Here is a 25,601-nt window from a genome sequence, read left to right on the forward strand (position 1 = left end):
CAACGATTCTCTGGATTACTTTCAAGCAAACTTGAACTACACTCCTGGAAATTGAAATAAGAACACCGTGAATTCATTGTCCCAGGAAGGGGAAACTTTATTGACACATTCCTGGGGTCAGATACATCACATGATCACACTGACAGAACCACAGGCACATAGACACAGGCAACAGAGCATGCACAATGTCGGCACTAGTACAGTGTATATCCACCTTTCGCAGCAATGCAGGCTGCTATTCTCCCATGGAGACGATCGTAGAGATGCTGGATGTAGTCCTGTGGAACGGCTTGCCATGCCATTTCCACCTGGCGCCTCAGTTGGACCAGCGTTCGTGCTGGACGTGCAGACCGCGTGAGACGACGCTTCATCCAGTCCCAAACATGCTCACTGGGGGACAGATCCGGAGATCTTGCTGGCCAGGGTAGTTGACTTACACCTTCTAGAGCACGTTGGGTGGCACGGGATACATGCGGACGTGCATTGTCCTGTTGGAACAGCAAGTTCCCTTGCCGGTCTAGGAATGGTAGAACGATGGGTTCGATGACGGTTTGGATGTACCGTGCACTATTCAGTGTCCCCTCGACGATCACCAGTGGTGTACGGCCAGTGTAGGAGATCGCTCCCCACACCATGATGCCGGGTGTTGGCCCTGTGTGCCTCGGTCGTATGCAGTCCTGATTGTGGCGCTCACCTGCACGGCGCCAAACACGCATACGACCATCATTGGCACCAAGGCAGAAGCGACTCTCATCGCTGAAGACGACACGTCTCCATTCGTCCCTCCATTCACGCCTGTCGCGACACCACTGGAGGCGGGCTGCACGATGTTGGGGCGTGAGCGGAAGACGGCCTAACGGTGTGCGGGACCGTAGCCCAGCTTCATGGAGACGGTGGCGAATGGTCCTCGCCGATACCCCAGGAGCAACAGTGTCCCTAATTTGCTGGGAAGTGGCGGTGCGGTCCCCTACGGCACTGCGTCGGATCCTACGGTCTTGGCGTGCATCCGTGCGTCGCTGCGGTCTGGTCCTAGGTCGACGGGCACGTGCATCTTCCGCCGACCACTGGCGACAACATCGATGTACTGTGGAGACCTCACGCCCCACGTGTTGAGCAATTCGGCTGGACGTCCACCCGGCCTCCCGCATGCCCACTATACGCCCTCGCTCAAAGTCCGTCAACTGCACATACGGTTCACGTCCACGCTGTCGCGGCATGCTACCAGTGTTAAAGACTGCGATGGAGCTCCGTATGCCACGGCAAACTGGCTGACACTGACGGCGGCAGTGCACAAATGCTGCGCAGCTAGCGCCATTCGACGGCCAACACCGCGGTTCCTGGTGTGTCCGCTGTGCCGTGCGTGTGATCATTGCTTGTACAGCCCTCTCGCAGTGTCCGGAGCAAGTATGGTGGGTCTGACACACCGGTGTCAATGTGTTCTTTTTTCCATTTCCAGGAGTGTAGATGTATCTAGAAGGCTGTGATATATACTGTTTGGTTATAAATCGCCTGTGACTCTGTTCAGTATCTTAGAAATAGTAGCAAATCACAAAGATGGAAACAGCACTGGTAGACACAACAGACTCACAAAGAAGATCATACAAGTGTTTTATGGCAAGGCTCTCGGAGAGAATCTGTCCAGTGGAAGTGACACGAAAAAGTGCAATATGGGCTACGTATTTCCACATGGAGTCAACAGACGAACATCCCATTCATAACCTGTGTGACATTAGCTAGTGTAAATAGCTACAGCCTCAGAGGGATAGCAATCTCCACATTCATAACGAGAGTCTTCCAAATTGTGTCCTGGGTGTTGTCAAGCTGGCTTAAAGGTTTCTGGCCGATCCTGAACTTCAAATGAAATGGATTCATGGCGAAACCCAGAATTCAAATGAGTCTCTGAGTTCACTCACGTGGAAACGATGCCCTAAAATCACATTTTCATCTCATACAGTTGTAAGAATTGCAACGTATGGCGCAAAAGATAGCTCTGAACACTATGGGACTTTATTTCTGAGGTCATCAGTCCCCTAGAACTTAGAACTACCTAAACGTAACTAACCTAAGGACATCACACACATCCATGCCCGAGGCAGGATTCGAACCGGCGGCCGTAGCGGTCGCGCGGTTCCAGACGGTAGCGCCTAGAACCGCTCGGCCATCACGGCCGGCAACGTATGGCGCAGTTCTTGTATTTAATGATGACATCGTAGAGAGGACGTAGATATTAGAGAGAACAGGCTTCAGGATAGCAAACTCCACTCGACGCATTCTGAGTAAAATAAATTCATAGCCCTTATCTACAGCTGTGAAGTCGGTTGAAGACCTGCTCTAGGAGTAAGGGCGAAAACAAGAAACCAGAAGAGAGCCCTTGAATGGAAGGGGCACCCTGAGTACAAATCTGGGGACTTCTGAAGAGGTGACACAAGAAAAAATGTTTCATTGAACTTGAAACTGTATTTCCTGAAAATTATGTTATTTTAAAGTTATATAACTTTTTTTCAGAATGTGTAATTATGAAATTTTGCACACTTGTTTTATACAAACGCAATGAATGTTGTCTCAAGAGTACATTTTGAAATTCTGAATGTAGGCTGAAATAGGGGGCAAAGAACTTGGAATTTTGCATGAATTTTATATTATGCTTACAGAATTAGAATTAAAAAAATATAAAAATTTTGCTATTCGGTATCTTGAAAAATCTCATGAGAGGATGTTACTGTCCGCATAGAGATTACGCAGACAAAATTTTGTAGAAGTATCTTATATAGTTTCTGAGAAACGGGTACATAAATTATTTTTTTAAATAAAATTATTAAATTCTACAGAAGTCAAAAAAAATTTTGCATCACCCCGGTTCCCATAAATCCTGAAGGTAAAGGGTTGACTGTGGATATTGTATCACAGACACAGTATCTTTGACTGTTCACAGATGTCACTAAACCCGCCCAAAGATGTAAACAACCATGCATGAGCAGCACCTGTTACACGGAGGCGGTCCGACAGCGGATCAGTTCCAGTCATTCCAGAGGTACACGGCTCGTGTTGTCTGTAGTTCAAACATGTCTAGACGGACAATACCGAGGTTCGATCGCGTCCGCATTGTTACTTTGTGCCTGGAAGGGCTCTCAATAAAGGAAGTGTCCAGGCGTCTCGGAGTGAACCAAAGCGATGCTGTTCGGACATGGAGGAGATACGGAGAGACAGGAACTGTTGATGACATGCCTCGCTCAGGCCGCCCAAGGGCTGCTACTGCAGTGGATGACCGCTACCTACAGATTATGGCTCGGAAGAACCCTGACAGCTACGTCACCATGTTGAATAATGCTTTTAGTGCAGCCACAGTGAGCCATGTTACGACTCAAACTGTGTGCAATGGGCTGCGTGATGAGCAACCTCACTCCCGACGTCCATGGCGAGGTTCATCTTTGCAACCACGACACCATGCAGTGGGGTACAGATGGGTTCAACAACATGCCGAATGGACCGGTCAGGATTGGCGTCAATTTCTCTTCACCGATGAGTGTCGCATTTGCCTTCAACCAGACAATCGTCGGAGACGTGCATGGAGGGAACCCGGTCAGGCTGATCACCTTAGACACAGTCTCCAGTGAGTGTAGCAAGGTGGAGGTGACCTGATGTTTTGTGGTGGCATTATGTGGGGACGACGTACGCCGCTGGTGGTCATGGAAGGCGCCTTAACGGCTGTACGATACGTGAATGCCATCCTCCGACCGATGGTGCAACCATATGTGCAGCATATTGGCGAGGATTCGTCTTCATGTACGACAATTCGCGCCCTTATCATGCACATCTTGTGAATGACATCCTTCAGGATAACGACATCCCTCGACTAGAGGGGCCAGCATGTTCTCCAGACATGAACCCTATCGAACATGCTTGGGATTGATTGAAAAGGGCTGTTTATGGACGACGTGACCCACCAACCACTCTGAGGGATCTACGCCGAATCGCCGTTGATGAGTGGGACAATCTGGACCAGCAGTGCGTTGATGAACTTGTGAATAGTATGCTACAACGAATACAGGCATCAGCGCTAGAGGGCGTGCTACTAGGTGTTAGAGGTACGGATGTGTAGAGCAGTCTGGACCACCACCTCTGAAGGTCTCGCTGTATGGTGGTAGAACATGCAATTTGTGGTTTTCATGAGCAATAAAAAGGCGGAAATTTTCTTTACAGATTCCGAAACTCTCGGAACCGAGGTGATGCAAATCTTTTTTTGATGTGTGTGGATTCTCTAGCCTGCGTACCCAATTAAGGAATCTAATAGCCCGCAGCTCGTGGCCGTGCGGTAGCGTTCTCGCTTCTCACGCCCGGGTTCCCGGGTTCGATTCCCGGCGGGGTCAGGGATTTTCTCTGCCTCGTGATGACTGGGTGTTGTATGACGTCCTTAGGTTAGTTAGGTTTAAGTAGTTCTAAGTTCTAGGGGACTGATGACCACAGATGTTAAGTCCCATAGTGCTCAGAGCCATTTGAACCCAGTTCTATTCAGTACCTCCTCATTACTTACGTAATCTACCCATCTAATCTCCAGCATTCTTCTGAAGCACTGCATTTCGAAAACTTCTATTCTCTTCTTGTGTAAACTATTTATCGTCCATGTTTCACTTCCATACATGCCTACACTCCATACAAATACTTTCAGAAACGACTTGCTGACACTTAAATTTATACTCGATGTTAACAAATTTCTCTTCTTCAGAATCGATTTCTGTGCCCTAGCTACTCAACATTTTATATCCTCTCTACTTCACCATCATCAGTTGTTTTGCTCCCCAAAAAGCAAAACTCATCTACTACTTTAAGTGTCTCATTTCCTAATCTGATTTCCCTCAGTATCTCGTTATTTATTTTGACTACATTCCATTAGCCTCGTTTTGCTTCCATTTTACATCCTCCTTTCAAGACACTGTCCATTCCCTTCAACTGCTGTTCCAGGTGCTTTGCTGTCTCTGACAGAATTACAATATCGTCGGCAAACCTCAAACTTTTTATTTCTTCTCCTTGGATTTTAGTTCCTGCTTCAAATTTTTTGTGGTTTCCTTTACTATTTGCTCAACATACCCGTTGAATACCATCGGGGAAAGGCTACAACCCTGTCTCACTCCCTTCCGAACCACTGTCTCCCTTTCATGCCACTCGACTCTTATAACTGCCATCGGGTTCTTGTGCAAATTGTAAATAGCCTTTCGCTCCCCGTGTTTTACCCCTTCCACCTTCACAATTTGAAAGGCAATATACCACTCAACATTGTCAAAAGCTTTCTCTAGGTCTACAAATGCTAGAAATGTGGGTTTGCCTACCTTAACCTATCTTCTAAGATAATTCGTAGGGTCAGTACTACCTCGCGTGTTCCAACATTTCTACGGAATCCAAACTGATCGTCCTCATTGTTGGCTTCCACAAGTTTTCTATTCGACTGTAAAGAATTCGTGTCAGTATTTCGCAGCTGTGACTTATTAAACTGATAGTACCGTAGTATTCACATCTATCAAAACCATGCTTTCGTTGGGATTGGAATTACTACTACTGTAAATGCTGCTGTCCCTTTGCAGGGCCCATATATTAGTCCGGCCTCTCAACAGATATACGGGGTGTATACGACCCGGGACAACCGGGAGATCCGGGAAAAAACGGGAATTTTTTCTTCCGGGAGAAAACCGGGAAAAATCCCGGGATTGTTCTAGAATTTCGGGAATTTTTCATTGTTTTAGTTTTCAGTTAAATTTTTGTAACATTGACCGGTAAGAACATGAAACGTTTTGCTTGTAGTAGGCCTAATAGGAATTTGATATTGGTACTTCGTGATTATATTCTGTTGTGTTATAAAAATGACCATTTGTGCCCAAACAGTGTCGCTTATTCGGTGTGTGTTAATTTAAGACCAAACAATACGTCTTCCATTTCCTCAAACACGTATGTTTTGTGTATCAGACTCTTCAGAAACATGTGCGCTACAAAATGGACATTTTTTGAAAAGTCAATTTTTTAAATTTTTGGTGTCCTACCTCAGACGCTCGAAGGTTGGGGGGGGGGGGGGGGTCGCCACTATCTAGTATTGCTCCGGTTCGGAAATATCGTAGATCCGGTGCAGATCTACAGAGTAGTCTTAAGTTGTAATGGGGAAGTGGGTAATCTCACGTGACCCATATTTACGTTTGGTGATTTTGCTGTTTCCTTTTCGTTTATTGCTCTCATGTCAAATGAATACAAAACTGATTTCTGTGACCGGGAGTTATCCAGTGAATTACATAATTATGGTAGACTAAAATATGTTATTAATTTCGGATGTTATTTTATTTTCCCTTTCTGACAGTCAAGCATTAATCGCATTGCAGAACAATGAAGTTATTTCTGTCGATTTGCTAAAGAAATTTGGTTTTTACTTATCTTTTCCGCTAAACCAGCCAATTTATTACCAGTTTAAACTGTTCGCTGCATTTCAGGTGCATGTTTTCATCTTATAGAACGTATGGCATAATGCCATAATAGAGAACCAATCATGAGATAATACAATACTGGTACTCGAACAATATTTACATCCGAATCTGGAAATAGGAATGTGCACTTTAAGCCGAATTATGCATTTTAGTATGGTTCTCGAAATACCCGTGCACTTAGAGTGTCCTCTAACGTCTTGTTTCTTTTATGACATTATGTAAGACGCTTGTTATCAGGCGCTCTCTGGCAAGTGCTGAAACCAACCTATTTCTAACAGGTCGCTGGAAAATATTGCGAATGTTGGTTTGAAAAGCGTTACTTTCAAAGTAAATTTCCTTTTACGCAAGATGAACTACGTGCGAGAATGTACGCTGAATTTCATAAATCCCAGAGCTTTTGACTCTTCATTTAAAAATTAACTCTTTCAGTACGATTATTTTGAATAATTTGGAGCCCAGAAGTTCTAACATTTATGTCGTTCTTAAACATTTTACTGGCACATTTGTGTGATGTATCTTAAAGTTTAAGACACGCAAAAGGGACAACATTATATGTGAAAGCTTTTCTTTTCTTGTAGCAACACTACATATATTAATTTAAACCATTAACTTTCCCTATTTGTGTGTTCGCATTACCTAACAGTGATGTTGCTTTTGGCCGACTATATCACGTGTCCTATGTGCTAAATATCCGCTGTCGTCGGCTGGCGAGCTCACGTGACGTGACCTATGAAAGGCTTACAAAAGCTCATCACAATCACGATTTCAATGCTTTGGTAAGTAACATGCGGTGTTCGGTTAAATTCGAATTTATACTTTCGTAATATGGAAATAAGCAGTGTACATGTTGCTGCACGTCAGACATCTTCCCAAAACGCGTTTGGTTCCCTGAGTTCAAAGACTGATAAGTTTTACTTAAACACAGAAAAAGTGTGTTTTCACCTGGGTGGAAATGTACTTTTAACCGGGAATTCCGGGAAAAAAATTATTTTTTTCCTCGTCCACGTATACAGGCTGATACACTTCCATTGTGGATGCACCTACGGTATGGCCACTTAAATCGTTGAGACATGCAAGACACCCCTCCCTGCCAAAGTGGTCTCTTTTATCCATAATATATTTGTGCAGTAGACGAATCCGCTCTGGGAAACACATCCAGTACTCATCTGGTAGCGGTTCATCCATCGTTTCCATATTTGTCAACTTCTACATCATCAGCTTTGTCTCCTTCATGCTTGCCTTCATATGACAGTACTTTTATGTCTCAGGGTTGATGAATAACTCTGTATTTTCAATTGTACATTTCGGCGATTGTATTTTGCACGATAATGCACAGAACCCAAAGTAATTTAGAGAAAAAAACGAAAAAAATATGCTTATTTATTTTCTCTATCCACCGAAAAGCTGCAGTGCTGAAAGTTTTTGGTAATTTATGCGCAGCTTTCCGCCCCGAAATCGAGTACGACACATACCAACTCGATTCCCATGAAAATGAGTTAGTCTGTTTGCTGCAACACTCGCTGTCTGTTCGAAACTGAGCTCTGCCTCTGATGACCTCAATGTCGACAAGGCGCTATGCATTGTTTTGTTTAAGTCACTGCATAAACCAGCAGTTTTATGCTGCTGAACATGACGCATAGGGCTTTTCCAAGCACTATCTCTATGAAACCTAAATTAAAATTTTATTCCATTGTTTATGACCACTAAATTGTTATTCAAGTTATTCAAATGTGAGAGACATACTTACTGCTGACTAGTGATATAGGATGCAAACTAAGTGATAGTACTTACTGGTCACACGTCTCCGCAGCAGTCATAGGATGCAACATGGCTGCCAGTGCTGCCAACTGCAGAAGAGCCAACATGGCACCTCCTTTGGCAGCAGTCATCTCTGGTGTCTGGTCACTCTAGCATCTCTGAAACAGAAAATGACAGTGGTAGGTGAGACGCGTTTCCCATGGAGATGAATAAATCTGTGGCATTGCAATTGTACGTTAGGAAGAAACTGCATACTCTGAGGATTTTGCTAGACTCAACATCAACTGTGGAAGCAGCAACAAATACAAACTCAGTTCATGTTTTTGTTCATAATACTGATCATTATCATGAGAATGTACACAGCACAACGTAACAGAATGCCATCTTCCTCGTCTTATGTTAAGCCATTGATATGTATCTTCACTACTACAAAATATGGGGCTGCAAAACATAAGACAGCATATAGTATCAGATTGAAGACCTATTAGTAAAAGACATGAAAATTAAGATATGTGATCAGAGGCAGACGTCGAACTGGCTGTATCTCAGACATTCGTTATAGTATCTTTGCGAGTTATGTTTAAGGAAAATCAGTTTATATATATTGTCAGTAGACAGCTGCACCACTTTATGAGTAACATGTATGAGCAGGCATACAGTCGGTACTGGTGAACAAAATGGCACTTTATGACTATCTGATATGTTACCTTTGTAATACGATACTGAGTATATTCTTATTTTTCTTTTCCTCTTTACTTTGCTATATTTAATAGCCACTCTTTGACAGTAACATTGGATTTTGACTTTCTGTTTCTTTTGGTTGTGTTGTGTCACATAAAAGTTGTAAGTGGGAAACTATTGAGAGTCCCCTCAATGTGATCAAGAGAACTGACAATAAAAATGTTAATTTACGATAATTTATTAATAATGCATGCAGATTATGAAATAATTTTGATATTTAAGAAACTCCATTCATTTGCTACTCGTTTTGAGTGTAGGCGTATCACAGTTTTAATTTAATTTTCGTAATATCAGTGTCACTTGATATACATGCATTTTATGATTAATGTTGTACAATTATTATTAAATTGAGCATAGAAATGATATGTTACAGTAATGCTGTAATATCAGTTTTCAATGAGTAAAAATGTTTTTGTTATTTTGTTCCCAAATTTTGTGTTCAGTTATGAATATAATCACTCCACTATTTAGGTGATAAACCCTACAGATAGAAAATTATAACTAGATCGTTCATGAATATGTAGGCCTTTCCTAAACACCTGCTTTGCAAGTGGCTAACTGTACGAGAAAGGACAGATTGTTAAGGGAAGGTATACACATTGCCAAGCAGGTTGGGCACCCTCTTTTATTTTACATTTTTTAAAATTAATTCTTCTTTGCTGAAAACTTATCACCTGTCTGCCACGAGTGAACTGAGTATCACAAGTAGTTTATTAGCAGGTTATTTGAATGTAAAGCTCATTACACGTGAGTGCAAGGTATTGTATACAGTAATCACCGTTTTTTCAGGATATTTTTGGTCATCAGTTGCAAATAAATGTTATTATGCTTTACTGGTTTTGACAAATTTATTTTTTCACCTTCAGAAACCTACAAAATTAGCGATATTATAAATTCTTAGACCTTGGCTATATACTCATGTGAATTATAAAAAATTTGTTACAGAAAGTTACTGAGTTTATCAATATATTCTTCATAGAAGGATAATTCCATGGTATGTTCAGAAATTTACATATTGTATGTGATTATTTTAAAGACTGTTTGGAAATTTACAATAACTAAATCACATACGTGTATCTGTTGGGCTAGCAGCAAGAAACATATATAAAAACACCTATAAAACTGTAACTAAGGCATATAAATAAGTTATATATAATATAAATAAGTTATATATAATACATTTGAAAAAATATGACACATGATACTAACATATAAAAATCATCAGCTAATTTCCACATTTTATAAGAGATGATATACAATCAAAATAGGGTCTGTTTTTTTAATGCAAACTGATCATTCAACAAATCTTTTGAATTTAGGTCAGAATGTTCATAAATTTCGAAGTTTTCTAAGGGATTCATTTTGAAGCCTTTGTCAATTACTTGTACAATTTCCATAAAATTCTGTTTGTTGAGCAAGTGCTCACAAAAACAGGTGTTAAAGGCCTTCCCTATCTGTCCTAGATAGAAACGTTGTATTACGTTGTATTGTATTTTATATACTCCAGATTTGAGAAATTCATCAATTCGAGATTCTCATCGTGTATAAAAAGCAACTTTGTAGCATTATTGGTGGTAAAGGACACATTGATGTCATTTTTCAAAAATAAGTACGATATTAAATGCTAAACTAAGTAAGTATGTGTAATATACTTTTTATACTTCACATAAGTGTATATCCAAGGAGCAAATATTTATAATGTCGTTAATTTTGTAGGCTTCTGAAGATGACAAATTAATTTGTCGAAACCAGTAAAGTATAATAAAATTTATCTGCAACTAACGACTAAAATTTGTACTGAAAAAATAATTCAGTAAATTACAGCCATGAATAAAGCACTACTCATTGTATTGCATATGTAACCTGGCTATATGAATACTAATGAAGGGTCAAAACCCGACAACACATCCAGGGCAGATTATAAAATGATAGAGGAATAAACCTACAGTCGATTTATAGCAAACAATCTAAGTCTCATCGAGATACAGACTAGAGCTATAATTATTTAAGAAAGCAAGTGATATGCTGGCACCAAAAATTTACACTAATTGTCAAAAATTAAACGAATTATTGTGTGAAAAAAACACTGAAGGCCTGCAGAGCAAAGTTAAACTGGAGTCGTCGGATCTATACTACTAAATGGATAACCTGGGGTGCGATCATGTGACCACAGTTACAGGATGGGCACTTAGCGACTTCCAACAATCTTCATTCTTAGTTTCAAATCTTCACGAGACCTTTTCTTCCTGACATCCCTCACAAAACAGGGAAACGAAACTACAGTAGTTCATCCCTAACTACATTTTCGCAGTTGATGGAGCAAAACTTCATCACCAGTTAATTATACTACTGGCCATTAAAATTGCTACACCAAGAAGAAATGCGGATGATAAATGGGTATTCATTGGGCAAATATATTATACTAGAACTGACATGTGATTACATTTTCACGCAATTTGGGTGCATATATCCTGAGAAATCAGTACTCAGAACAACCACCTCTGGCCGTAATAACGGCCTTGATACGCCTGAGCATTGAGTCAAACTGAGCTTGGATGGTGTCTACAGGTATAGCTTCCCATGCAGCTTCATCACGATACCACAGTTCATCAGGAGTAGTGAGTGGCTTATCGTGGCGAGCCAGTCGCTCGGCCACCATTGACCAGACGTTTTCAGTTGGTGAGGGATCTGGAGAATGTGCTGGCTAGTACAGCAGTCAAACATTTTCTCTATCCAGAAAGGCCCGTACAGGACCTGCAACATGGGGTCGTGCATTATCCTGCTGAAATGCAGGGTTTTGCAGGGATCGAATGAAGGGTAGAGCCACGGGTCGTAACACATCGAAAATGTAACGTCCACTGTACAAAGTGCCGTCAATACGAACAAGAGGTGACCAAGACGTGTAACCAATGGCACCCCATACCATCACGCCGGTTGATACGCTTCCAATGTGCGTTCACCGCGATGTCGCCAAATGCGGATGCGACCGTCATGATGCTGTAAACAGTACCTGGATTCATCCGAAAAAATGACGTTTTGCCATTCGTGCACCCAGGTTCATCGTTGAGTACAACATCGCAGGCGCTACTGTCTGTGATGCAGTGTCAAGAGTAGCCGGAGCCATGGTCTCCGAGCTGATACACCATGTTGCTGCAAACATCGTCGACCTGTTCGTGCAAATGGTTGTTGTCTTGCAAATCTGTTGACTCAGGGATCGAGATGTGGCTGCACGATCCGTTACAGCCGTGCGGATAAGATGCCTGTCATCTCGACTGCTAGTGATACGAGACCGTTGGGATCCAGCACGGCGTTCCGTATTACCCTCCTGAACCCACCGATTCCTTATTCTGTTAACAGTCATTGTATCGCGACCAACCCGAGCAGAAATGTCGCGATATGATAAACCGCAATCGCGATAGGCTACAATCCGACCTATATAAAAGTGGGAAACGTGATGGTACGCATTTCTCCTCCTTACATGAGGCATCACAACAACGTTTCACCAGGCAACGCCGGTCAACTGCTGTTTGTGTATGAGAAATCTATTGGAAACTTTCCTCATATCAGCACGTTGTAGGTGTCGCCACCGGCGCCAACCTTGTGTGAATGCTCTGAAAAGCTAATCATTTGGATATCACAGCATCTTCTCCTGTCGGTTAAATTACGCATCTTTAGCACGCCATCTTCGTTGTGTACCAATTTTAATGGCCAGTAGTGTACACACCAACACTTGAAGAATGTGCTGTGAACCGTTCACTGGAGGAGAACACCACATCTAACCCCTGTCAACTGGTTTGAAGGAAAACGCCGCAGACACGAAGAGGCCAAGCTACAAGGAATGAATCTCCATCACCTACACACGCTGAAATGCTTGTTGTCTCCAGGAACAAGCTCTGCATACTTGGAATCGAATTCCAGCCTACGACGACGAAATAAATTTGTTATTCAGCAGAAGCATGCAGTAAGAATGTTGTGGAAACTCAATAATTCCACTTCTTGCAGAGGCCGCTATACGCATCATGGAAGTCTTACATCCTTTTAGCAGTACATTTACTCTTTAGTCATGGTATTAATAGGTGAACACGGAAACTGAAGCACCGATTTTTTTATATTAATTGTGCAAGGACGCCAGTGAATCTTATATAGTTCGAAAGGTAATTTGCCACAGATGTGCACAATGATAAAAACACACTGAAGCGCGAAAGAAACTCGTACAGGCGTACCTCTTCAAATACAGAAATCTGTAAACAGGCAGAATATGGTGCTGCGGTCGGCAACGCCTATATAAGACAACTGCAGTTGTTAGATCGGTTATTGCAGCTACAGTGGTAGGTTATCAAAATTTAAGAGAGCGGCGTTATAATCGGCGCATGAGCAATGGGACACAGCATCTCCGAGGTAGCGATCAAGTGTGAATTTTCCAGTACGACCATTTCACGAGTGTACTGTGAATATCAGGAGTCTGGTAAAACATCAAATCTCCAACATCGCTGAGGCTGGAAAAAGATCCTGCAAGAACGGGACCAACGCCATCTGAAGAGAATCGTTGGGCGTGACAGAAGTGAAACACTTCCGCAAATTTCCTGCAGATTTCAGTGCTGGGCCATCAACGAGTGTCAGCATGAGAACCATTCAATGAAACATCATCGATATGGCCTTTTGGAGCCGAAGGTCAACTCGTGTACCCTTGATGACTGCACGACATAAAGGTTTTCGCCTCTTCTGGGCTCGTCAACACCGACATTGGACTGTTGATGACAGGAAACATGTTGCCTGGTCGGAGGTGTCTCGTTTCAAATAGTATCTAGGGAATGGACGTGTATGGAGACAACGTCATGAATACATGGACTCCGCATGTACGCAGGGTACTGTTCAAGCTGGTGGAGGCTCTGTAATCCTGTGGGGTGTGTGCAGTTGGAGTTACATGGGACTCCTGATACGTTTAGATACGGCTGTGACAGGTGATACGTAAGTTAAGCATCCTGTCTGATCATTTTTATTCATTCATGTCCATTGTGTTTTCCGACGGACTTCGGCAATCCCAGCAGGACAATGCGACACGTCACATGTCCAGAATTGTTAAAGAGTGGTTCCAGTAACACTGTTTGAGTTTAAACTGTCTAGACATGAACATTATTAAGCATATCTGGGATGCATTATAACGTGCTGTTCAGAACAGATTTAGACCCCCTGGTACTGTTACGGATTTATGGACGGTCCTGCAGGTTTCATGGTGTCAGTTCCCTCTAGCACTACCTCAGACATTAGACGAGTGCTAGCCACGTCGTGTTGCCGCACTTTTTCGTGCTCGCCGGCGCCCTACAAGATATTAGGCAGGTGTACCAGTTGCTATAAGTATAAAAAGACGTTTTCTATAAGTATAAAAATAAACATCTAGTACAGACGACTGAAGATGCTTCTCAAATATTGGAAGCGAAATGGCTATGGCAATGAAAAAACTACCTTCATATGGCTCAAATGGTTCTAAGCACTATGGGGCTTAACATCTGAGGTCATCAGTGCCCTAGACGTAGAACTACTTAAACCTAACTTCCCAAAGGACATCACACACATCCATACCCGGGGCAGGATTCGAGCCTGCGACCGTAGCATCCGCGTGGTTCTGGATTGAAGCGCCTAGAACAGCTCGGTCACAGCGGCCGGCAAACTACCTTCAATTGCTTAGGAACACACCTTCATGAAGGTACCTGTCATTAAATCTTTAAAAATTTTTATTTATTGTTATATGACAGAAATAAATTTCTTTCATCATTTATGTCCAACTTCAAACCTTAAATTAAAATATTCCTCAAAGTCTTGGAATTTCGGGGACCGATATCATTCCAGCCAAAGGCCTTGCCGCAGTGGTAACACCGGTTCGCGGAGAAGACGGAAGTTAAGCTGGGGGGGGGGGGGGGAGGGATTGGGTCTTTTGGAGGAATAGACCAAACAGCGAGGTCATCGGTCTCAACGGACCGGGGAAGGACGGGGAAGGAAATCGGCCGTGCCCTGGCAAAGGAACCATAACGCCATTTGCCTGGAGTGACTTAGGGAAATCACGGAAAACCCAAATCAGAATGGCCGGACACGGGATTGAACCGTCGTCCTCCCGAATTCGAGTCAAGTGTGCTAACCACTGCGCCACCTCGCTCGGTAGTTAAGCTGGGCTGGCATAGCAATTGGATGGGTGACCATCTGCTCTGCAGAGGGCTGTTGGATAGCGGGGTGCACTCAGCCCTAGTGAGGCAAACTGAGGAGCTACTTGATTGAGAAGTAGCGGCTCCGGTCTCGTAAACTGACAACGGCTAGGAGAGCGGTGTGCTGACCGTTGCCCCTGCATATCCAGTGACGCCTGTGGTCTGATGATGACACGGCGGCCGGTCAGTACCGAGGGGTCTTCGAGCAGACTTTATTGTTTTGGATATCCTTCCAGTGTCAATGTCGTTAACAGGCAAAAATCGTAGAGATTCTCGATACGTGGGACGGTGAACTGTCTACATACATAATTATACTACTGGCCATTAAAATTGCTACACCACGAAGTTGGAGTGCTACAGACGCGAAATTTGACCGACAGGAAGAAGATGCTGCGATATGCAAATGATTAGCTTTTCAGAGCATTCACACAAGGTTGGCGCCGGTGGCGACACCTACAACGTGCTGACATGAGGAAAGTTCCCAACCGATTTCTCATACACAAACAGCAGTTGACCGGCGCTGCCTGGTGAAACGTTGTTGTGATGCCTCTGGTAAGGAGGAGAAATGCGTAGAATCACGTTTCCAAATTTGATAAAGGTCGGATTGTAGCCTATCGCGATTGGGGTTTATCGTATTGCGACATTGCTGCTCGCGTTGCCGAGATCCAATGACTGCTAGAAGAATATGGAATGGGTGGATTCAGGAGGGTAATACGGAACGCCATGCTGGATCCTAACGGCCTCATATCACTAGAGTCGGGATGACAGGCATCTTATCCGCATGGCTGTAACGGATCGTGCAGCCACGTCTCGATCCCTGAGTCAACAGATGGGGACGTTTGCATGACAACAACTATAGGCACGAACAGTTCGACGACGTTTGGAGCAGCACGGACCATCAGCTCGAAGACCATGGCTGCAGTTCCCCTTGACGCTCCATCACAGACAGCAGCGCCTACGATGGTGTACTCAACGACGAACCTGGGTGCACGAATGGCAAAACATCATTTTTTCAGATGAATCCAGGTTCTGTTTACAGCATCGTGATGGTCGCATGCGTGTTTGGCGACATCGCGGTGAACGCACATTGGAAGCGTGTATTCGTCATCGCCATACTGGCGTATCACCTGGCATGACGGTATGGGGTTCCATTGGTTACACGTCTCGGTCACCTCTTGTTCGCACTGACGAAACTCTGAACATGGACGTTACATTTTAGATGTGTTACGACCCGTGGCTCTACCCTTCATTCGATCCCTGCGAAACTCTACATTTCAGTAGGATAATGTACGACCGCATGTTGCTGGTCCTGTACGGGCCTTTCTGGACACAGAAAATGTGCGACTGTTGCCCTGGCCAGCACATTCTCCAGATCTATCATCAACTGAAAACGTCTCGTCAATGGTGGCCGAGCAACTGGCTCTCCACAATACGTCAGTCACTACTCTTGACGATCTGTGGTATGGTGTTGAAGCTGCATGGGCAGCTGTACCTGTACACGCCATCTAAGCTCTCTTTGACTCAATGCCCAGGCGTATCAAGGCCGTACGGCCAGAGCCCCGGTAGTTGAGTGGTCAGCGTGACAGACTGTCAATCCTAAGGGCCCGGGTTCGATTCCCGGCTGGGTCGGAGATTTTCTCCGCTCAGGGACTGGGTGTTGTGTTGTCCTAATCATCATCATTTCATCCCCATCGACGCACAGGTCGCCGAAGTGGCGTCAAATCGAATGACCTGCACCAGGCGAACGGTCTACCCGACGGGAGGCCGTAGCCACACGACATTTCCATTTCCGTACGGCCAGAGGTGGTTGTTCTGGGTACTGATTTCTCAGGATCTATGCACCCAAATTGCGTGAAAATGTAATCCCATACCAGTTCAAGGATAGTATATTGGCCAACGAACACCCGTTTGTCATCTGCATTTCTTATTGGTGTAGCAATTTTAATGGCTAGTAGTGTAAGTTCTTATGGACCCCTGAGAGAGAAAGTACTCCTGGCACCTGGAAAAATTTGTACTGTCTACTTTGACTTTTTATACCGCCCTGTGGGTCGGGATACACGAAAGAGAGTTAATGAATGAAACAGTTAATAGTTAATTAGGACGCAAAGGTGGTACGCCGTTCCCCTGTGTGCTGGACGTACAACAGGACCAAGCGAGGGGTGTTATTCTTGTACTGCTGCCGGCGAATAAGGAGCTTCAAAGACAGCAAGAGTGCAGGAGGCTCGGGAGTCAGGTCGGCTGCTAATTTCCCCCGGGAGCGGACGGCGAGCTAACAGCACGCCAGGGCCCCAGAAATCAACTACCCGCCTCTCTCCGTCTGTCCCCGCTGGGAGGGGCAACCTGTTGTGAAACAAAACCGCCGCTCCGGATTTGTACCGCCGCCGCGAGCGAGAGACCTCTGGCTGCTGTAATCTCCCGACGTCGCGACGCAAATTAAGGTGTGAGGTCCCCATGCGACACACACGAATCTCCCTCATCGCATTGTTGATGACACAGTCGGAAATATTACTTAGAGCTCATACTAACTACCTGAATTTATGTGAAGAGGTGTACCCTTGTATGAATGTGTGCTGATAAATAATTGTCTTAGAACTGAAAAATTGACTGTTCCTCAAGGCTCAGTGTTTGGTCCCTTGCTTTTATCGTTAAGTTTACACTATCTACAACTACAGCTACATATACATCAACATGGGTACTCTGAAAATCACACGTAAGTGCCTGGCAGAGGGTTTATCGATATACCTATATCTTTGTGTTAAACATCTGACTTTCTCTGTTTTATTATGGTGATCTTTTCTCCCTTTGTAGGTAAATATTTTAGAATTCGGAGGAGAAAGCTGCTGACTGAAATTTCGTGTGAAGATTCCGCTGCAAAGAAAAATGCCTTTGTTTTAATGATGTCCACCCCGATCCTGTATCATGTCCTTGACACGCGGTACCCTGTTTCGCCGTAATATAAAACGCGCTGCTATCCTTTGAAATTTGTCGATGTACTCGGTTAATCCTGTCTGGCATGGCAGAGCCGTTCTAGGCGCTTCAGTCTGGAACCGCGCGACCGCTACATTCGCAGGTTCGAATCCTGCCTCGGGCATGGATGTGTGTGATGTCCTTAGTTTTGTTAGGTTTAAGTTGTTCTAAGTTCTAGGGTACTGATGACCTCAGAAGTTAAGTCCCATAGTGCTCAGAGCCAGTCTGCCAGGAATCCAGGACCACACACCAGTACTCCAAAAGATGATAGACAGGCATAGTGTAGGCAGCGTCTTTAGTAGATCTGTTGCACCTTCTTATTGTTCTACCAATAAAACGAAATCTTTGGTTTGCCGTCCCCACAACATTTTCTATGTGTTTTTCTCAATTTAAACTGTTCGTACTCGTAAATCCTAGGTACCCAGTTGAATTTACTGTATTTAGGTTTGAGTGAATTATCTTGTAACCAAAGTTCGACAGATTCCTTTCACCACTCATGTGGATGGCCTCACATTTTTCGGTATTTAGGGTCAATTGCCAATTTCCACGTCAGACACAAATATTTTCTACAGCGTTTTGCAATCTGTTTTGATTTTGTGATGATTTTACTAGACGATAAATGAAAGCATCATCTGCAAACAGTCTGACACGGCTGCTTATGAAACTTCCTGGCAGATTAAAACTGTGTGCCGGACCGAGACTCGAACTAGGGACCTTTGCCTTTCGCGGGCAAGTGCTCTACCAACTAAGCTACCCAAGCACGACACACGCCCCGCCCTCACAGCTTTAGTTCTGCCCGCGAAAGGCAAAGGTCCCGAGTTCGAGTCTCGGTCCGGCACACAGTTTTAATCTTCCAGGAAGTTTCATATCAGCGCACACTCCGCTGCAGAGTGAAAATCTCATTCTGGCACGGCTGCTTATATTGTCTCCTTAACCGTTTATATACACTCATGCTCACAAATTAAGGATAATTGCAGAATGTGGTGCCACACAACGTGGCACTACACAAAAATGGCGCTAATAGCATAGGCACATTCAGAAGACACACGACACAGATCTGTAAGTCCACAGTATTGGTGATAAGTTGAGAAAACCATCCCGAAATACATGTGCTACAAAACGCCACTGTTTCCTGTGCATGTACCCCTACATCAATAGGTGATATGATCAGCATGCACAACGGGTTGGCGTACTCTGGGTCAGAGGGTCGAGCAGCTGCTGGGGTATAGCCTCCCATTATTGCTGCAGTGGCTGTCAGACCTCCTGAAGTGTCGTAGGGGTTTTTAAGACATGCAGCGATACGTCGACTGAGAGCATCCCAGACTTGCTCGATGGGGTTTTGGTCTGGAGAACAGGCTGGCCACTCCATTCGCCTGATATCTTCTGTTTCAAGGTACTCCTCCACGATGTTAGCTCGGTGGGGCCGTGCGTTATCATCCATCAGGAGGGAGGTGGCACCCACTGTACCCCTGAAAAGGCAGACATACTGGTGCAAAATGACGTCCCGATACACCTGACCTGTTAGTTCCTCTGTCAAACAAATGCAGGGGTGTACGTGCACCAATCAAAATCCCACCATACACCATGAAACCACGACCTCCATACAGTTCCCTTTCAAGGACATTAAAGGGTTGGTATCTGGCAAATGAAAACCCGGCGAGAATCGATGTTCAGATTATACCTGGACTCATCTGTGAACATAAGGTGGGACCACTGTTCCAATGATCGTGTACTGTGTTCTTGACACCAGGGTTTACGGGCTCTCCTGCGACCAGGGATCAATGGAATGCACCTTTCAGGTCTCTGGGCGAATAAACCTTGTCTGTTCAGTCGTCTATAGACTGTGTGTCTGGAGACAACTGTTCCAGTGGCTGCGGTAAGGTCCAGAGAGAGGCTACCTGCAGTACTCCGTGGCCGTCTGCGGTCACTGATGGTGAGATATCGGTCTTCTTGTGATGTTGTACACTGTGGACGTCCCGTACTGTAGTGCATGGACACGTTTCCTGTCTGCTGGAATCGTTGCCATAATCTGGAGATCACACTTTCTGGCACAGAGAAGGATCGTGATACGACCTGCTGTGTTTGACCAGCCACCAGTCGCCCTACTATTCCACCTCTCATAACGTGATCAGTATGTGTTTTTTGGGCCATTTTCAACACACTGTCACCATTAGCACTTCTGAAAACGTCTGCACACTTACTCAGTGCACCGTACTCTGACATGCACCCACACACCTCTGTGTATGTGGACTGCTGCCTGCGCCACCGTGCGACGACCGCAGGTCAAATGCACCACATGGTCATACCTCAAGGTGTTTTAAACCTGAAAACTGCCCACCAGAGCGTTGTTTCACAATTATTCTTAATTTATGAGCATGAGTGTAGATAAGGAGCAGCAGAGGACCTACAACACTACTTTAGGAAAAGCCAAAAATCACTTCTCATAATAACTTTCTGAATTTATATGGAGAGATGTACCCTTGTATTAATGTGTGCTGATAAATAATTGTCTTAGAACTGAACTGTCTACTAATTGAAATTATTGTACCCCAAGGTTCAGTATTTGGTCCATTGCTTTTATCGTTCAGTTTACACTATCTCATCAGATGTGTATGGGGACCCTAATTTAATTGTTAATTGAGCAATAGATGTCATGATAGGTGGACCAATCAAGATGAAAGGGTGCAGAGAATGTTGTATTACCAGCAGAGAAGCAGTAGTAGCAGAACAGGTTGATCTGTGGCTTTGAATGTGGACTACTTGTTGGATGTCACCTTAGTGACACCAACAACATCCCAACCCTTCTATTTCTGTCCAGGTCAACTGTTGAGGATGTGACTGTCAAGTGTAAATTTCGAAGGAACAATCACCCACACCAAGGCCTGGCAGACCTCATCTACTGACAGACTGGTACAGTCGAGCACAGCAGAGGGTGGTTGCAGAAAATCGCATGAAATCAGTGGACGGAATCTCTCGTAAATTTCAAAGTGCTACCAGAGGTCCAGTTGGCGCAATGCCTGTGCCTATGGAATGAAAAGTAATGGGGTACAATGCATGAGCAGCCCTTCATTGACCACACACTTCTGTAGTCAGTGGTATGCCACAGCGCTGGACAGTGTATGACTGGAAGTGTGTGATTTGGTGTGATGTATCATTGTGTGCCTGCAGTAATGATATGGAAAGGTTTGGGTATGGGGAGTGCCTGGAGAAGTTTTCCTCCCGTCACACATAATGCCAACAGTGAACCACATTGGAGGTGATACCACCGTATTGGGGATGTCTTTCATGGTTAGGCTGTGGTCTCCGTTATAGAGCTTAAAAAGGCGGTAAATTCGAAGCATATGAACACATTTTACAGCAGTGAGTACTTTCTATTGCAGGGGTTTTTCATATGCGTATGACCCCCTCTTCAAGCAGCATCAGTGATACGTTTGTTTGTGGACAATACCTCTACTGAAATGGATTAACCTGCCAATAGAATGCACCTAAACCCAATGGAACAGCTTTGGGACGAGTTAGAACGTCGACTTCGCTCCAGATCCTAGTGTCCAACTTCACTCCTACAGACCAATTCGTCTATCGAGCATTGTCTGCAAGATATGTGAAAAACTACTATGCAATGGATTACAAGATCACAGACTGCTATGAGGGATGAGCCTCACCAGTGCAGGTGTAGAAGGGGCAAGTTGTAAGTCAATTTCGCTAGCGACAGATACTCCTTCTACATAAGCTCTGACGATGGTGATCAATATTGCTTTTGCTTTCGATAACCTATGGTGGTCATCTTTCTTTGGTCGCCTTAGGATATGGAGTGCCCAGAAGCGCTGTATATCTGTCTGAGAGATTATTGCCACATGCAATACGCTTCTTTAACAGGCCAAGGATAGAAAATAACCAAAACAATAACAATCGGCTGCCCACAGGGATCACTGTGTGGTCTGGAGTTTTGCTATCTAGCACAGGAGCCCATACTATAGAAATTACATGACAGCCATAACACAAACGGACTGGTGGCATTTGCTAATAATGTTCTGTTCGTTGTAAGTGGTGACTCCAGAAGAATTACGAAGAAAAATGTAATATGGCCCTCCGCAAACTTAAGGGTTGGTGTGATTCTTGAGTTTCTCCCGGCGTATTTCATAATCAAAATATCCACAGGTGTGCTGCCGGTCTATAGTGTGACGAGGGAGGAGGTAGGCACTGCATTTATTCCATACACAAGCACACTCTCGGGGAAAATCGCCCGCATTCTGAAGAAACACCGGGTCGGAACTGTGTTTTGTCCTCCAAATAAAACTCGTGCACTGGTGGGGAGCGCCAAAAATGACCTCGGTTTGAGGAAGGCCGGCGTGTACCAGATTCCGTGTCAATGTGGCAAGTCGTATATTGGTCAGACGATGCGTACCGTCGAGCATCGATGCCGTGAACACCAGAGGCACACTCGACTGATGTATCCGAGCAAGTCAGCGGTCGCTGAACATTGTTTGTCGGAAAATCACGCCATGGAGTATGACCGCACGAGGATTCTGGTACAGACGTCGAGATACTGGGACAGCGTTGTTAGAGAGGCCATCGAAATTCGCACCAATTCGCACATCATAAACCGTGACTGTGGTTATAATCTTAGCAAGGCTTGGGAACCAGCAATCGGGTTAATCAAGAGTAAATCGAGCAAACGTATAGTTGTGACGACCTCGGCGGACAGAGCCATCACACCGACGTCATCTCAGACGCCGTCGCAATCTGTTCTACCGCGCGACCGTGGCGCGGGGCGCGGGCAGAGGAGGGAGCGCGCCGCGGGCGGAGGGTATTTAAATCGGCCGCCGCCGCGACCGAACCCAGTTCCCTCTGAGCAGCCATAGTGTACGGATCTCCGTGCCGGCACGTTCACAGGAGCTCAGTCCGTCAGTTCACCTGATGATGGCGACATGTATGATCGCCGAAATATTGTGCCCGTTGGACACTATAGACCGGCAGCACACCCGTGGATATTTTGAATAGGGGTTGGTGTTGAAGTGCACTGCCACCTCACAAAACGGTGTAGCTTCCGATGAAAGGGAACCTAGTAAGCAGCTCCGAAATGAAATTAAATGATGTAACGATTAGGACAAGCGCAGTAACGAGATATTGAGGGGTATTTCTGGACGAAGATCGTAACTTTGCACATCACGCAGTGGAAGCACGCAGGAAAGGTACAAACGTGATGAATAAAGTTATAACCATTGCAAGTAGGAAATTTCGATTTCTCTTGAAGACAGTCAGAGTATAACACCAATCTATATTACAATGAAGCGCCAAAAGAATATATGATAGGCATGCGTATGCAAATACGGAGATATGTAAACAGGCAGAGTACGGTGCCGCTGTCAGCAACGCCTGTGAAAGACAAGTTTCTGTAGCAGTTGTCAGATTGGTTACTAATGCTACAACGGCAGGTTATCAAGATTTAAGCGAGTTGGGACATGGTGTTATAGTCGGCATATGAGCGATAGGACACAGCATCTCCAAGGTAGCGACGAAGTGGGGATTTTCCCGTACAATCATTCCACGAGTGTACCTTGAATATCAAGAATGCGGTAAAAATCAACTCTCCGACATTGCTGTGGCTGGAAAAAGACCCTGCACGAACGGTAACAACGACGACTGAAGAGAATCCTTCAACTTGACAGAAGTGCACCCTTACGCAAAATTTCTGCAGATTTCATATGCTGGGCTATCAACAAGTGTCAGCGTGCAAACCATTCGACGAAGCGTCATCTATATGGGTTTTCAGAGATGAAGGTCCACTGGTGTACCCTTGATCATTGTACGACACAAAGCTTTACGCCTTGCCTGGGACCGTCAACACCAACATTGGACTGTTGCTGACTGGAAACATGTTGCCTGGTCGGAAGAGTTTCTTTTCAAATTGTATCAACCGGATGGACGTGTAAGAGGCCGGAGACAACCTCATGAATCCATGGGCCCTGAATTTCAGCAGGGAACTATTCGAGCTGGTTGAGGCTCTGTAATAGTGTGAGGCGTGTGCAGTTGGAGTGATATGGGACCCCTGATACGTCTAGATACGACTCTGACAGGTGACACATACGTAAGCGTCCTATCTGATCACCTGCATCCATTCATGTCCGTCATGCATTCCAGCGGACTTAGGCAGTTCCAACAGGAAAATGCGACAAGCCACACGTCCACAATTGCTACAGAGTGGCTCCAGAAACACTCTTCTGAGTTTAAACACTTCTGCTGACCACCAGATTCCTCAGACATGACCATCATTGAGCATATTTGAGATGCCTTGCAACGTGCAGTTCAGAAGAGATCTCAACCCCCTCATACTGTTACGGATTTATGGTCAGCCCTGCAGGATTCATGGTGTCAGTTTCCTCCAGCACTACTTCAGACATTTGTCCACGCCAAGTCTTCTTGCGGCACTTCTACGTGCTCACGGGAGCTCAACACGATATTAGGAAGGTGTACCAGTTTCTTTGGTTCTTCAGTGTAGAATCAGTCGCAGGATATGGTGTGAGCATCTGGGCTCATAGGTTGGCACAAGTTGTGAAATGACATCAACAAGGAGTGCTACTAAGATTAACGGCCGCCTAGTGCACTATGCCCAAATGAGGCTTCGTTAGTAATTCAAAGAATTTGCCTAGTAGACTTGGAAATTAGGATTACCGATTAAAGAAAGTACGAAGGATGCTTGGAACTGAGGCAAATCTTAAAAATGTAATAAAATGGCGCGTATTACAGCATTGGCAAAATGAATGAGACATTAGGGTACGGTCAGGAGAAAATACACATTTCCTCCTGACATCAGGGAGAGAATAAGAAAGAGATTTCTTAACCCGTCGAGTCGACTGGTACGTCTCCTGATTGGCCATGGCCCATGTGCTATGCATCTATACAAAATCAAAAGACTGGTGCATGATAGCAGGGCCTGTGGCAGTGTGGGCACACCAGAACACACAATGTGGGACGGCGCGCTCTATGAAGACGCATTGGGTAATGGACGTCAGGTATTAGGGATGTGCATCCCAAAGCAGCACTAAAGAGTAGTTGACATGGAACATCTTCGACGATACTGCAGCCACAGTATCCAGGAAGGCCAAGGAAGTCCTCATGAGGCATTCAACCATAAGTCATCATGCTGCCATCCAGACTAGACAACATACCTCTGCAGATGGAAAGAAGTTAGAGCTCGGCCACCACTGAATGAAATACTGTCCCAAGAATCTAAGCTGCGTTGGTGCAAGTGATCATGGAACTGTGGACTTTAAGAAGTGACAGTGACGGGTGGAATTACGTTCTATAGTGGAAACGCTGGTGAGGCAATAGCTGGTGATCAGGGTATCATGAGGGCGGATCCAGTAGCGGAAACAACCATCTACAAGTTAAATGCGCCAAAATAAATGAACAAACACAGAACAGATTCTGCAGTGTGTAAGGTGGCGTGGTCTCCTGTCCTTCATTTCTTACACAT

The 25,601-nt window shown here is 44.7% G+C and overlaps 1 protein-coding gene across 1 annotated transcript in view; it reads right to left on the bottom strand.

Moving 5' to 3' along the window:
* The window catches only part of LOC126427975 (C3 and PZP-like alpha-2-macroglobulin domain-containing protein 8), an 829,074-nt gene that overhangs the window by 641,447 nt on the left and 162,026 nt on the right, over positions 1–25,601 (bottom strand). Inside the window, exon 2 of the mRNA XM_050089861.1 lies at positions 8,253–8,377. Coding sequence (XP_049945818.1) covers positions 8,253–8,350 — 98 coding nt within the window. The 5' untranslated portion in view covers positions 8,351–8,377. The remainder of the gene's footprint in view (positions 1–8,252; positions 8,378–25,601) is intronic.

This window comes from Schistocerca serialis, chromosome 12, assembly GCF_023864345.2.
Source record: "Schistocerca serialis cubense isolate TAMUIC-IGC-003099 chromosome 12, iqSchSeri2.2, whole genome shotgun sequence".
Classification (NCBI taxonomy): Eukaryota; Metazoa; Arthropoda; class Insecta; order Orthoptera; family Acrididae; genus Schistocerca; species Schistocerca serialis.